Here is a 16871-nt window from a genome sequence, read left to right as displayed (position 1 = left end):
AAGAGTTCCCGGTCATAATGATGCTCCTTAATGTAACAGCCAATGCTGGACAGAAGATCGGGACCTTGATCGACCTGGCATCGGACACGAACTATATCACCCACAAAGCTGCAAGCAAGCTGAACCTCAGAAGCGAGGAAATCACCCTTGTTGTCCATGGGGTTGGGGGGATGAAGGCTCACGTGGAAACGAAGAGGTACCTGTTGAAGATCAGAGTAGAGACTCCCAGAGGAACCCTTCAATCCCACCAGTTGATTTGCTATGGACTGGACAACATTGCAGATGTCTACAAGGGTGTAACCGCGAGACAACTGCAAAAGTTCTTTCCTGACATCCCAGCCGATGACCTCACAAGACCCAAGGAGATAAGCTTGCTGATTAGTCACAGAGAGGGTAAGCTGGCACCTCAGCGAATTCGAGTTGTTGGAAACCTTGTGCTGTGGGACGGACCGTTGGGGAAGACCGTTGGAGGGACTCACCCAGACCTGTTTGAGAGCATCGCCGTGTCAGCCCACGCATCCAACACTCACTTCGCCAGGTCAATGAGGACTGCCGCCAGTAAATATGAGGAACTCCCCACCAGGATCTTAAAGCAGCAGCAAACAAACAGTCGTATCTGCCACGACATCCAGGAGTCAACCACCTTCACAACTGGGCAAGACTTCCTGGAATGGTGGAGATGGGACAGTATTGGCACTGCCTGCGATCCAAGGTGTGGGGGCTGTCGATGCGGAAACTGCCAGCCAGGTGGGAAAGAGATGACCCTTGCTGAGGAACGGGAACTCGAAGTGGTGAGAGACGGACTCACGTACGTCGCAGGTGACTGCCACAGCAAGGACCCGCATTGGCATGCCAAGTACCCCTGGATAGAAGACCAAGTTTCACTCCCGAACAACAGGGGAGCTGTTGAGGCCACTTTCCTCAGAACAGAAAAACATCTTGCCAAAGAGCCCAAATGGAAAGTTGCCTATGCTGCCCAAGTCCATGACATGGTCGCTAGAGGTGCTGCAATGAAGCTCTCCAAAGATATGATTACCAACTGGACCGGGCCAGTATGGTATGTCAGCCACCTCATTGCTCCAAATCCACACTCGATCACGACACCAGTAAGGCTCGTCTGGAACAGCAGCCAGAAATTCAGAGGTGTGAGCTTGAATGACATGCTGATGAAAGGTCCGGACGTCCTCAACCCGATCCGTGCAGTCCTCCTGAAGTTCAGAGGTGGGGTGTACGCTGCTTTGGGTGACATAAAAAAGATGTACAACTCTGTGTGGCTTGAGGATCGTGAAGTGCACCTCCACAGATTCCTGTGGCGAGACTCTGAGAACGAGGAGCTGGGAGAATATGCTGTCACCAGAGTGAATATTGAAGACAAGCCAGCAGGGTGTATCGCACAGCTTGCAATGCAAGAGACCTCCAACCTCCCTCAGTTCATGCACCTTGAGGAGGAGCGCCGGGTACTCCAGCAGGACAGCTATGTCGATGATATCCTGACATCGCAAAATGACCTCGACCGCCTGAGAGCCATCACTGCAAATGTCGAGAGCATCCTGAAGGCTGGAGGATTTCAGCTCAAGCCGTGGGTGTTCTCTGAGCAAAGTGGGAGGCAGGACGAGCCAGACAACAGCGCAAGAGCCAAAGAGGGAACCTTGGTCCTCCCAAATCAAATGGGTGATGACGACAATAAGGCACTCGGCCTTGGCTACATTGTTGGGGAAGACAGGCTTCATGTCTTGACTTCCATAAACTTCTCAAAGAGGAAGCAAAAGATGCGGCTTGGTCAAAACCTCCTGCAAGAACAGGTTAGGCCTCAGACTCCCAATCCCCTGACAAGAAGAGAGTTGCTCAGTCAGGTGGCTGGATTGTATGACCCAAGTGGGCTGGTGACGCCTGCAAAGCAGAAGGGAGCTATCCTGGTGCGCCAAGCATTCCAAGAGGCAAAAAACAAAAGTTGCCCAGCCAAAGACACATGGGACACGGCGCTCTCAGAGGGCCTCAGGGAAGATGCAATTGAGCTTTTTGAACAATATGTCCAGCTCGGCAAGGTCAAATTCACCAGGGCTCTAACTCCTTCATGCCATACCGGTAAGCCGTGGGCAGTTACATTCTCAGATGGGAGCGAGCATGCCTACGGAGCAGTGATGTATCTGAGGTGGAGCTCTGATCAAGGCCCCATCATCAAGCTGGTGGAGTCTAAAGCCAAACTAACCCCTTTGGATCAGAAGAGCGATGCTGTGAAATAAGAGGTATGTGGAGCAGTCTTTGCGTCCCGCCTGAAGAGGTACTTTGAAAAGCACAGCCAAATCAAAATTGAGAAGTGGTTCCATCTTGTCGACAGCCAGACCGTTCTTGGCGCAATCCAAAGAGAGAGCTATGGCTATCAAACTTTCTTTGCAAATCGGATAGGAGAAATCCAAAGCAACTCACAAGTCCAGGACTGGTGGTGGATCCCTGGTCCGCAGAACATTGCAGACCTAATCACGAGAGGAAGCGGCCCCAAACAACTTGATGAAGACTCAGAGTGGCAGAATGGTCCAGAGTTCCTGAGCCTTCCTGTGTGTGAGTGGCCGATCAAATCTGCAAAAGAAATTGCTACTGCTGCCAGAGAGAACATCAACAAACTGCAAAAGAAAGCCTTTGTCGCTGCTCTGACGAGAGCCCAGACAATGGGACCAGGACGGAAAGGGGACCATGTCCAAGTAGATCAGCAGAGACCACCCGCAGGGTCAGCAATCCAAAGCCTTGTGGACATCAAACGGTTCAGCAGCCTTACCAGACTTGTTAAGACCATTGCTTGGATCTGGAGGGCAGCTAAAAGGTTCCTTGGACCAAACCGGATCCCGAATAGACCAAAGTGGGAGGCAGTCCATTTAACCGGAGTCGTCTCTGTCCAAGAAAGGAAAGATGTGCTACGAGACCTTTTCCTTGCTGCACAAGAGGGCGCAAATTTCCCAAGTTCTACAACAGACCGGCTTGTGGTCTATAAAGAGGACTCTGGGCTCTTTGTCTGTGGTGGAAGAGTGCAGGGCTTCAAAGAAGACAGTGTCGCCATCCCCCTCTTACCTTGTGACTCATGGGTGTCTACATTGCTAGCTCGAGAGTCTCATGGTGAGGGTCATGACGGAGTGGCTGGGACCCTGCTCAAGATGAGAAGGAAGGCCTGGGTTGTAAGAGGAAGGAGAATAGCCCAAAAGGTCGTTGACGGCTGCCTGGTCTGCAGGAAGGCAAAAGCAAGAAAGTGCCAACAAGTGATGGGTGATTTGCCGCCTGAGAGGACTGAACCTGCAGCACCTTTTGAGTACACCTCTGTGGACCTTTTTGGACCCTTCCAGGTGAATGATGATGTCAAGAGAAGAGTGACTCTGAAGGTGTGGGGTGTGGTCTTCTGCTGCATGGCCAGCAGAGCCATCCACACTGAGCTGGCAAACTCTGTGTCCAGTGAGGCGTTCCTGATGGCCTACCAAAGGTTCACAGCAATCCGGGGGCATCCAAGGAAGATCTGGTCAGACCCGGGTACCAACTTCATAGGTGCAAAGCCGGCCCTGGAGAACTGTACAGATTCTTGGATAGCCAGAATAAAGCTGCCTTGGAGGAGACTGCTGCAAGGAATAGAACCGTGTGGGAGTGGAAAATCCATCCTGCTGATTCCCCACATAGAAACGGTGCTGCAGAAGCCGCTGTGCGCATCGTGAAGAAGGCGCTCCAGAGTCTTGGGAAGGAGTCTGGATTGAGTTACAGTGAGTCTCACACAGCCCTGTACTTGGCAGCCAACCTTGCGAATGAGCGTCCAATTGATGCAAGGATGCAGAGCCGGGAAGACTGTATTCAGTATGTAACACCGAATTCCCTTTTGCTTGGACGAGCTTCTCAAAGTGGAGACGTCAAGACCTTTGACTTTACTAGCTACCCTTACAAAAGGCTCAGAGCGATGCAATCTGAAGTGACCAAGTTCTGGAAGAGCTGGAGTCAGCTGGCTGGCCCCAATCTTTTCGTGAGAAGCAAGTGGCACATCACAGAGAGGAATGTCGCTGTTGGGGATATCGTCTGGCTGTGTGACCAAAACTCAATGAGGGGGCAGTTCAAGCTTGGCAGAGTCATCAGCACAAATCCAGACGGCAAAGGCATTGTGAGGGATGTGAATGTCAGGGTCTTCCCAAGCTACAGTGTTCCTGTGATTAGACCTGGAAGCGTGAAGAAACCAAAAACTGATGGGCCAAACTTGAAGGTCCAGGCTACTATCCTTCACAGAGATGTCCGGCGACTGGTCGTTCTGTTGCCTGTTGAAGAACAAGTGACTCACTGACGGTAGATCTCCTTTAAATTGAGTTTGACTTTGAGGTGGCGACCTTCCCAGTATGTCTACCGGAAAGATCGAGTGGGAGGTGTTGAGTCAAACTGTGGTTTTAATTTTACTTTGGGGTTTAAGAAAATAAACTGGAAAAAAAGAAGAAATTAACGGACAAAAAAATAGTGATTTAATGTTAAATTGGGAGCGGAAGGACTCACCAGCTCAACTAATGGTTGACGCAAAGTTCTAGGAGCTTCAAGGAGGCACGAGAGGGAACAAGAGAGTGGTTAGAAAACCACAGCAAATGCGCAAACTAAAATCTCTTGGATCGTACATACTGGACATCTTTGAAATCTGGAGAGGCAGCCGGTAAGAGAATGTAGCCTACTTCCGATCTTTTCCATCAAAGTCCGCCGCTGCTCCTGTAACGTTGTTTGTGCTATTTATAGCTTCTAACCGCAGCATTCGCTGCAAGTGGGGATGCCAATGTTGTCTGCCTTTACCGTAAACTGTTAACTAAGTTGTCACTTGTTAGAAATAAGGTGATGGTGAGGCTGCAGTAGCCATTTTTGTATAAGTGATGGTTTATGCATTTAGTATTTTATTATTGAATGTTCCACAATTGAAGAATGTAATTTCTGCGTTGTTTGTGTACTTTTTAAGTTTAAAATTCCAGTATATTTTGTACAAGAATTTATATCTGAGAAAGTCAATTATTTGCACATGTTGGTGTCGGTTTATTGTGGTGTGTATTGCTGATATTCATGTGTGTTTTCTATGTTTCTGTTTATCTTTAAAGGTTTTTTACCTAAAGGTTAATGGCAAGAGAAAATAGCAAGCTACTGTTTAACTGAGAATAAAAAGGAAAGAAAAGTGAAAACGTAGCCATTACCTGGGACTCAAGTCATTACATTTTGAGTAGAATCCAGTTTTCCCAAAACCTCCAATAGATGTCAGTTCCTCTTTCAAGTTGGGGAAAAAGTACAAAACACCAAAAAACACGGACAACTTGACAGATACTATGTAGTCACACTTTTCTTCTGGTTTCTGCTCTCTGGACCTCAAGACCCTTTCAACCTCTTCAATAAACTCTTCAACTGATCTCCCATCTGTACCACCCTCCCCACTAAATGGTGTGATGTGACGTTCTCTTGGAACATAGATGTACGAATGTGTTGGTGCGGGATTACTATTATCCCTCTGAGCCCTTGTTTCAGCATTTAACCGGGAAAGCTCATCACGCAATGTGGCGATCTCTTGCAAATGACCCTGCATTTCCCCTGTAGCCACGCTACTTATACCTGGAACCTGGCTTGGCTGGGCATTTTTATCAATAACAGTACCCTCATCTTCAGATTCACTCGACATGATGAGACTTTTAGGTCTATGCACAGTCCGGTTATACGGTGAAGCAACAGTTTAAATTGTGAGTTAAGGATACTGTGAACTGAGACAGTCTTTAACTTGAAGTCTTGCGGAATGCTTTTCTTTGCAACTGAAGTCCTAGTCTGTGAATCCTCTGCACAGATGTTCTGGGACCGATGAGTCGTCTCTACCCGGGAACAGCAGCACACCTCGGAGCACCTCAGAACGTCTCCCACTGCTCATCCCCTCCACCGCAAGCTGGCCTCACCAACTCAATCACCAAAGGACCTGGAGTCTTCACCACTACCGTATTTTCTAAACCAAAACTAAATCACTCTGTTGCCAATTAAAAAAAATATAGTTTTGTTCTTGCTACACCCCACTCCTGGTACCAAATTATGTAGCCCGTGGAATTGGATACCACACAGGACACAATGACTTTCGGGGTTTCTTGTAGCATTAATTTATTTTGGAACACAACGATTTTTGGAGTCAGAGTGTTATATATTCTTTTAACAGATTATTTCTACTGTGCTCAACAGTTGCACTTCAATCTACATCAGCTCGAATAATAAAGAGGAATAAAACAAATAAAAGAAAACGCCTAATAGAAAGATAGTTGGTAACACTTTATATTAAGGTACACCTATTCACCATTAATTAGTTGCTTATTAGCATGCAAATTAGCAACATATTGGCTCTTAATTAGTCATTATTAAGTACTTATTAATGCCTTATTCTGCATGGCCTTATTATACAACCAGTAAGCCATTAACTAAGAGTTTTCCCTCAATAACCTCAGAATTATTGCTTATTAGCAGTAAGTAAGGAAGTTGTTGCATACGAATTATGATCTTAATATGCTTTGCTTAGTATGGACTTTATAAGGTGGTAGTACCACAAGAATAGTTATTCTCCCTTAATAACACTTAATGAATATGGTCTGTTCTTACATAAAAAATACACATAACTACAAGTGTTAATAGTGTCCAAATAACTCTAAATTAAGTCTTTGTTACTTAGAATATGTTCCCCATACTAAAGTGACATCTTGATCATTACTAATTCACTAGTAATTGAACACTTATTAACCAACACATGTTCCCTAATCTAAAGTTGCCTCCTTTTTACACTTAGTTAATATATTATAGCACATAACTACTGCAATGAACAAGCGATGGGTTACACCTTTGAAAAAAATGGATCTATCTATAGGTTCCCTCTCATTCAGTGGTAGAATAACAAAGACAGCACAAGTACAAATACCTCATTTATTAAACCACTGGTTCAGGTTTTCCCAAGGCTGACAACAAATACTGCCTGAAAATTCAAACACTGACAAGTATCAATGTTTATAAACATGTCATACAATATGGTATCAAATGTATAAGCAGGTCATACTGTATGATAATACAGGTACTCTATTGTTGAACATCTGTGTGATCCTTTAACCAAAATCTGCCTGCTTAAAAAAAACACAATATAAAATACTGCACAATATTAAGTACAAAAATACAATAAATTGCACAATCTAAAAAATATAAAACCTGCACAGCTCAACATGAACTTGCTCTTCATCAGCTAAACTACACATGTCAAAGCTTAGAACAAATGTACTGAACTGTACAAACATTGCACTTTCACAGCCTAAACTTGCTCTATAATTACTGCATCAGGTTGATTTATTTCCTGTGCACAAATATTTCACTTTTCCAATACAATATAACAGAATTTTAACTGAACAAAGAAGCTCACTTGCATTTTAATACTTTAACAAGGGAAGGAGTTGGCCTTTGGCCTTCATGTCCATGATAATAGTATTTTTCTCAGAGGTAACAGTACATTTAGTGTGTCGAAACTTTTGACTGGTAGTATAAATATCAACTTGATATCTGCATCTACATTTCAGACAGGTTTCATACTGGATATTTTTTCCTAATGTCATGCAAAAGCATTCCAAGTGTTCCGTTATTGTGATGTTTTCCACGCCAATAAGTCCACTCAATTACATCTAAGTGATCCCTCAACAGTTTTTGTGTGCGGTTCCCTCTTTGTCTCCAGATAGTTGACTTGCAAATAACCCAAAATCTCCCCAGGTTTTGTGTATGTGCACCTGTAACAGGGTCGACAAAAAAATCTTGATGGTTGATAGTCAGGTGATTGTACCCTTCATCCTGAAGACGGCGGTAAGACCTCCACCCATCTGAAATGACAGAGCTTCCACGACGAACATACTTCTTTATTAGAGGCAAGAGATGCCTGACTGAACGGTGATGCACAATCTTAAGAATGGGTCTCCTCCTGTCATTCTTAATCCCTAGCATTCCGAACACCCAGGAACTCCTGTTGCTTGCCCGTCCTCTGTTGTACTGAAATTCACAAGAGCAAATATTTCAAAATGAGGACAATGGCACTCACAATACAATGATTCTGCAATAATGGTGGGAAATGGGAGAGAATAAATCATAAGTCAAAAATTCAAAAGTTCTCTCTAGCTTTGGAGTAGTGGTGCATGTTTACAAATATTGAACTGTTCTGGGGTGTAGGAATAATGTGGTTTCTCAAAAACTGACATTCCCCTCTATTGCATCAATGAACTACAATGTATCTTATTTCATAATGCAGTAGTTACTTCTCGAGATACAGCAGATACACCTCCAAGCACCTCAGGCAAAAACAGGTTTTAAATGTATGTATTGTCTCTACTTTCAGTAGCTGAGTTTAGCTCAGACTTAACCAACATCGAATACATGTTTTTAGACACAAAATCATGTATTTGGCATCAAAGTAATACTCATAATTGTTTAAGTAACTTTCATACCTTTCTTTTATGGCCAAATTTGCTTTCATCTATCATAACAATCTCTGCTCTTTGTCCAACAGTCTGCTTGCCTCTTCTTCTCATTCTTTTCATTCCTGATTTGCAAACTCTCCGCAGCTTGTCTGCAAGTTTACTCAGAGTTGCAGAACTCCGAGTAATTCCTTCCTGCAGCATGTCCACTTGTCTCAGTCGAAGGCCTTGGGCGAATCTGTAATAGATCAACCAGATAAATATTTCAATGACACAATTTAGAAGTGGGGGGTTAAAACCAATTTCTTAAGTTGTCATAATTATAACCATAATTTCTCATTTGCAGTCCCACTTGCAGACACAGCAGATACTCATATCCTGAATACAAGAGTGTATTTAACCGGAAACAACAAATCTCAAAAGCAAAGTAGGGTGAAGAACATTCCCTGTATGAGGGGAGGAATGGAATAAAATCCCAAAACAAATTAAATCTGCTGTATCTTTGAAGAGTTTTAAGAAACAACCGAAAAAATGGATACTGAGTAAATTAGCACAGTGAAGTGTCTGTTTAGAAAAGTTAAGTTCTTTTGAACTTGTGTGGGTTTTTTTCTCGCCAATGAATTAAGTTATTTTGAGACAATTTCCGGGAACCACCTAAAACCTAAAAATCCACAAGACCTTTGTACTACATTGGACTCTTCACAACCCAGTACTTATACAATTACACATAGTTGATAAATTCGACCAATGTTCAGAATTCTTCCCATATAATGTATAAACTCATGTCTCGTAAGCATTGGCTCTTATAGGACCCATCCCAACCAACAGTATAGTGAGAACATTCAAAGAAAACAATATGGTCCGAGTTTGTCTTTGATGGCTTTTGTTATTATACAATGTAAAACCACGCACCTGTAGATGTAATGCATCCACGTATGCAGTCGAATGTGAGAATTCTCAAACATTGAGCCACTTCGGATGGACCTCGACACCGTTTTCCCTTTGTGACAGGAATCTCGGCATGTCCTGATGATTAAATCCAAAGGTTAATGTAACAAAATAAAAACCTATGATACTGTGCTGATTTCACTTAATAAAAATGTAACATAAATGAAGATGGAGAGGGGGACATAGATGTTTATGTATAAGTGTTGAAACAGCTAAGATTGGGATTGAACAAGGTAGTAGTCCTTGTGATTCCCTCCCCCCATGCAATCTCAAAGCACAACAGAACAGTCCCATTTCTAGGCCTACTTGACAAGTAATATCTACAACTGTTACACCTTAAATTGGGACATTTGAGTAAATTTAGCTGTCTACTCTACTCTACTTGTCACCACTTGTGCTTACGTGCCACGCAGCATGAAAAGGGTGATATCAATCAATTAATCCCTGTGCATGTACAAGTTTAAAGTCAAGCTGATTGGTGGCATGTATTGTTAAATAGGTGAACAATATGACCAGGAACGTGATCTAAAATTGGTAAAAAGGCATTTTTCATTTCAGATTTTGTACACATATAGAACTTTGTGGATACATTAACACCCCTATCTCTACCAAATAAACAGTAGCTTACTTAAAAATTAAAATTTGCAGCTGTGTGTGTGATTTGTATTGTGACTGTCTCGATGTGACTTAGCATATTTTGTGTGTACACCACTCATAACTTCTGTATTAAAAAAAATGTCGTAAAATATAGGATTTGCCACTGAATTCTAGCAGATATAATTGGATGGCTGCATGCTGCACACTCCCCTATGCTTACACACAAAGAAAGAGTTAATAAATAAGGCACATGTCTAGTTGTTCTACTCACCATGCTGCCTCCTTTTTGCCGTAGGACCGTTTCAACTTCATAACATGAGAGCAAGAGCGGCATTTCATCCATTTTCGAAGTAGGCCTTCTTTCATTAACCATCTGGTGAACTTGTAGTTTTCCTTGGGGCACCGTCTAAAATGTATTCGACTCAAAAACTCGTAACCCAACAACATATTTGTTAAACCTATACCTATGGAATAATATTAGATTCAAAGCTCATAATATTGCCCCGCGCACCCGTCTTCTTTGATGTCTAAATGTGTAAACAGTCTCGCAGTCCTGCATCAAAGAATGGCGCGAAGTGCCATTACAGTAATTGACATAACAATCTACCAATCCGTAGCCGTGTTCGCCGTTGCTCTCATCCAATCATTGACTGTTACTATGCTGTCATGTGACATCCTCATCCAATCATCCAAAGGGAGCCACCAGTCACGTCAAAGATTCGGAGAAGGTGGGTATTTGCCGTTTCGTTCACAGTTTGGAGAGTGAAGAGGGAAATTCGTGTAACAAAAATGGTAAGTTAAGCGCTAGCCTGTTAATTGAAACTCCCCCTGAGTTTTGTAAGCACATCATAACGCCCGTCCTCGGGCCGTTTACATAGTTAAAGAGTAGTAAACCCTCCTATTTATCTGCAGTGTGTAGGCTAATTAGCTAATGTAACGTTAAGCTAGCTGAGTGCGTGAGTGTGCACGTGAGCTGGGTGAATATTAGGAAAGAAACTAACATTAACATAAAATGTGAATGTAGGTGCATATGTAATGCTTTAGTATGAACCATATTTTGTAATGAAAAATAAATTATGCACTATGCAGTCATTCGAACAAGAAGAGCTTTTGAATCTTGTGTAGATTATTTAAGTTACATTTTGCCGGTTATAGTGACATGAATTTATTTATATTTTTACAGCCTAAGGCCAAGAAGAAAATGTCCCTAAAAGTCCCTAAAAATGACTCGATGACAGAGGTGACCAAAAATGATTTGGATGGTAAATTTTTCTTTGTCAACTTTCAAGTAACTTTAATACCTAAATAATTAGCTTGTCCAAATGTGTTTAAACATTGAAAGTCCTCTATTCATATGTTGATTTTGTTGTACCTATGCCATACTGTAGGTCCTGAAGTTGAAGGAAGCTCTGCTCCAAGTCGCAGCAGCATAAGCAGCATTGGATCAGGTAATGATTTCTCATTTTCTAGCAGTGTATCTTAGCAGAGTTTCATTTTTTGCTAGGGATTTTTCCTGCCTGAGATTAAAGTTGTTGGCAGATTTTGTCAGTATACATGTGCTTACAAATCAAGTTGAGGCAGCCGCACACACCATATCTGGTCCACTACCTTTGTTACATGCATGTCATTCTCTCTTCCTCTCTCACTCACTCACTCACTCACTCAATACTGTCAAATCATAATATTTTTTGTATCCTGCTCTCATTTTTGTTTTTAAGGATCAATCTCCAAAGTGGAGTTCCTAGAAGCAAGGATCCAATGGCAAGAAAAAATAATAAAGGATCTTGAGCAAGAGCGCAATTTCTTGCGTGAGCAAATCATGGGAAAGAAGAAATCATGTGAGTGATTTGGGAGCAACTTGTATCTGCAAAATGTAATGTAATTGTAATGAAAGGTGTGATATGTCTTCATAACAATCTGATCTTTGTCTCATCTATCCTCCTATTTGATCAAAGCTCAACCAAAAGTATTTACTTTGGAGGACGACGACGAGGATGACGATGGTAACATGGATGAAGATGACGTCATTCCCCCATCTTCTCCAAACATCAGTGAGTCCTCGGACAGTGATGTTGTCATCCAAAGACGGAAGAAACGTTGGACACAGCCACCTGCATCTGCAACTGTGGCTGTGCTTGGAAAAGCTCATGTGAGAGGTAAGAATGGCATAACTTGAACCACCTGCCCTGTTAGCAACAAGTGGTCATGAAAAGTAATTATTAATAAAAGCATTGGAAGAGCTGTTAAAAATATATGTTCTGAAGTAATTATGTGGCAAAAATACAGATCTTCAGTTCTAGAGTCTGAATATACTAGGAATTTGATGATAAATAAAAATTAAATGTCTAAAGTAAAAAATGTGGCTTTCATCAAGAATAAAGCTTCATTTTATTTTGCAGCATTCACACTAATTATTATTCAACATCAAATGTATTGCTAGAAAGATTTGTCTCTCAGAAGTAAACATAATTCTGAACCGTAAGACTTACCAACTAAACAGATCTTAGAGTATCATTTTTGTATTGAATTCTGAACCACATATTGTGCATGTAATCATATCAGTAGATGAGCAGATTGTCCCATTCCTAGAATATGCTTCATACTTTTATCAAAAGAGAAGTGACCGGTTTGAGCAATTTCAGCTGACCTTAAGCCGTTGTTTGTGCTCATTTCTCGTGTTCTTTTGTTTTTGTTTTATATATTTTTCAGCAAAAGGACCAGCTGAGGTTATCAGCAGATATAAAAAAGTCTTGAAAAGCTTAAGCAAAGTCCGCACCATGACTGAAGCCTTCAGAATCAATGGCGTGGACCGGGGAACCATCAAGATGACTGCTGCAATTGCAGAGCTCAGCATTGTGGATCCTGAAACCTTCAAGACCCTGAAGTATGATCCTGCAACTGAGACCCTGCAGTCCTTTGCTAAGAGGTGTGCAACGCACATTACCCCTGAGAAGAAGAGCATTATAGAGGAAATGAAGGCCAAAGGCCAACTCCTCCCCTTGTTGATGAAATATTAAAGACTTAAGTGATCTGCTTTGTTCAGTTAAAGATCGGTTGTATTGTATTGGAAACGTGAAATATTAACCTGTGCAGATTTAGTTATATCCTTGTTAGTGCACAGGGGAAATAAATCACCTGATGCAGTAATTATAGAGCAAGTTTAGGCTGTGAAAGTGCAATGTTTGTACAGTTCAGTACATTTGTTCTAAGCTTTGACAAGTGTAGTTTAGCTGATGAAGAGCAAGTTCATGTTGAGCTGTGCAGGTTTTATATTTTTTAGATTGTGCAATTTATTGTATTTTTGTACTTAATATTGTGCAGTATTTTATATTGTGTTTTTTTTAAGCAGGCAGATTTTGGTTAAAGGATCACACAGATGTTCAACAATAGAGTACCTGTATTATCATACAGTATGACCTGCTTATACATTTGATACCATATTGTATGACATGTTTATAAACATTGATACTTGTCAGTGTTTGAATTTTCAGGCAGTATTTGTTGTCAGCCTTGGGAAAACCTGAACCAGTGGTTTAATAAATGAGGTATTTGTACTTGTGCTGTCTTTGTTATTCTACCACTGAATGAGAGGGAACCTATAGATAGATCCATTTTTTTCAAAGGTGTAACCCATCGCTTGTTCATTGCAGTAGTTATGTGCTATAATATATTAACTAAGTGTAAAAAGGAGGCAACTTTAGATTAGGGAACATGTGTTGGTTAATAAGTGTTCAATTACTAGTGAATTAGTAATGATCAAGATGTCACTTTAGTATGGGGAACATATTCTAAGTAACAAAGACTTAATTTAGAGTTATTTGGACACTATTAACACTTGTAGTTTTGTGTATTTTTTATGTAAGAACAGACCATATTCATTAAGTGTTATTAAGGGAGAATAACTATTCTTGTGGTACTACCACCTTATAAAGTCCATACTAAGCAAAGCATATTGAGATCATAATTCATATGCAACAACTTCCTTACTTACTGCTAATAAGCAATAATTCTGAGGTTATTGAGGGAAAACTCTTAGTTAATGGCTTACTGGTTGTATAATAAGGCCATGCAGAATAAGGCATTAATAAGTACTTAATAATGACTAATGAAGAGCCAATATGTTACTAATTTGCATGCTAATAAGCAACTAATTAATGGTTAATAGGTGTACCTTAATATAAAGTGTTACCAGATAGTTAAATAACAGCTTAGACTATAGTTCAGAAAATACGGCAGTGGCCTGACTTTAAACAGGAAATGCAAAATAACACTGGTTACATACACATTTCACCACTATAGACATTAACAGGCCAATCAACAATGCAAACATTAAATGACTGACTTCACACATAATATACACATTGACTTATAACACTTACATTTCAGCAAACTTGAACCCAGGCAAACCCCTCCTGACGTTTCCAGCGGACTTATTTCCCTAAAAGATTAAACATTGTTCAACGGCACTGCAATTCACAAGCCCACCGCGCGGTGCCACACATCTCAATGCAAGCGGACGCCCATGTTGGCGACCGGCGCCGAAAATACCCAGACAGCCAACGCAAACACGGCCATCCACCACAAATACTCACTGTTATCGCCACCCAAATGCTCTATACCGCAGCAACCGCCAGCATGTGTCCATAGTCCACTCCGTTAGCCCACAACGGAGACACACCTCGTCTTCTCAGCAAATACCAACACTGTCCGAACGCTAACAACCGGCAGAAAAGACCAGGATGCACCGGCCGCAGCATTATATAGTCGGACTCAATACTGCCACCCTGCGACCAGACGGCCACACTTCCCGTTGCAAACCAACCGCAATCCCATTCCCAAGTACTACAGTACATCCTATATGACTGTACCACCCGGTTACACAAGTATTGCCGTAAATGTAAATCTATATATATTTGGTCTTTATCGACACTATATCACAACATAACGCCGTAAATAAAGGGATTTATACGTTTCTCGTGTCCGTTCTGTTGTTAGTATATGTGCGATCTGTTTGTTGTTGCTTTTGAAATGACAGATGCTTTTGAAAACAGCCGGACTTGCTCCGGTGACTAATCGATAACAGAGATTTAGAGCTATAGTCTATGACTACAGAGGCAGGTCCCTATATCTACCATGGGGTGGAACTGTAGCCTATGGCTAGACAGTCATCCATTTTTCCACTCGTGTTTTATCAAGGTGTCCTAGTAGCGTAGCCTATATAGCCTACTGTATGACTGCTTCAACTCATAACTATTCAATAGTCCAAATATTAAGTTTTGCATTTGTTCTTATTGGTGTTTAACCCAAAAATTGAAGTAGGCCTACAGGTTCCTATCATTTAACACTGATCCAGTGTCATAAACTTTTCTATGCTGGCATGCGAATTATGTTAATCGGAAGTTCCATTTCCTACTGGAACCACCGTTTTTCCCCTGGCATGCCGCTCATGTGAAATGGTAATTACCAGTTTATACTGGCACCTACCGTTTTCCCACTGGCATGCCACTCATGTAAAATGGTAATTACCAGTTTATACTGGCACCTACCGTTTTTCCACTGGCATGCCACTCATGAAAAATGGTAATTACCAGTTTATATTGGCACCTACCGTTTTTCCACTGGCGTGCCACTCATGTAAAATGGTAATTACCATTCCGTACTGGCACCTACCGTTTTTCCACTGGCATGCCACTCATGTAAAATGGTAAGTAGGCTACTAGGGATGTGCATTTCTGGCAAAAATACTAATAATATTTTCTGATAAGTATTCGAATAATATTCGAAAATCGGTCAATCAAGAACCCCCCACGCACGCACGCACCTCGGATACACGCACACACAATGACACAGGGAGAGGCTTGTTGATTTGTATGAAATCAATCAAAATTATTAAAATATCGCTATTTATTTTACTGAACACAGCCTGCATGACGGTGAACTAGACACGTCTTTAGCATATGGCCAAATAGATTTACACGGTGTGTCTTTTTACAATTTATTTGTTACCAGCATTCGTAGTGTTGATCAGCAGAGAAATAATTTGTCCGCAAAGACGGTGACGTCGCTTAGCAACGGAAGACGCTGGGGTTGACCAAAGGTTGATCCCGGGGTGTAGGCTAGTGACAATGCCCCCCAAATTCTGAGATACCCCTACCGGAGGTAGAACTAAACCCAACAATGTTTTTCCTCATCTCTAAGGTCTCCCATACATGAAAGTGATTCTTGGTTAAAATATTTTTACTGCTAAGATTGTGAAATTGACAGATATTGTTATATACCTCCAAACAAAAAAAGGCCTAAAATATAGCCTGTCCGTATGGGAGTTAAGACATATAAACTAATGCAGAATGATAACACAAGCTCTGAGAGCTTTGAGACTTGGCAAGTTTGTAGCCAGGGAGTCAATGCACCTACTGGAAAAAGCTGGATGTGAATATATTGATGTATGAAGTAGATGGAGACCTATAAACACATACCTAAAATAAGCGGACAGTGAAAAAAATTATTTCTATGCAGAATGTTATCATTTACTTTGTAGTTGCTTTGCCAGGCATTATCATAGGAACACATAAGATGGCATGTTGGAAAGGTGGGATTGTGCTGAATCCAGCAATACCAAATATGTATATATGGTATGAACAATAAAGATGGTATGTCACTCAATGTATGAGGTGTCCAAATTGAAAGAAAATGAAACTCTGATATAAAAGTCCAAAGCTGCAAATTGCAAATTAAGTAAGAGGTTAGTGCTGCTCTATACTACACATTTAATAATGACACAAATAATATAGCATATTGTATATATACTGTATATATCTATACAGTTCATATGGAAACAAAGACTGAAATTGAAAGATGACACGTTTACAGTGACTACTTGTA

General features: G+C 41.4%; 1 protein-coding gene across 1 annotated transcript; it reads left to right on the top strand.

The window, feature by feature from the left end:
- Window positions 1–11220: 11220 nt before the first annotated feature.
- Window positions 11221–13006, top strand: LOC307092013 (uncharacterized protein; the record flags this gene model as incomplete). Its single annotated transcript, XM_079758870.1, has 5 exons — window positions 11221–11251; window positions 11378–11437; window positions 11708–11827; window positions 11945–12145; window positions 12699–13006. 5 exons carry the CDS (start codon window positions 11221–11223, stop codon window positions 13004–13006), a joined length of 720 nt encoding a protein of 239 aa, XP_079614996.1.
- Window positions 13007–16871: the final 3865 nt, after the last annotated feature.

Source organism: Pollachius pollachius (assembly GCF_949987615.1).
Source record: "Pollachius pollachius genome assembly, chromosome: 2".
NCBI classification, from domain to species: Eukaryota; Metazoa; Chordata; class Actinopteri; order Gadiformes; family Gadidae; genus Pollachius; species Pollachius pollachius.
This window is presented reverse-complemented; position numbering and strand designations above follow the sequence as displayed.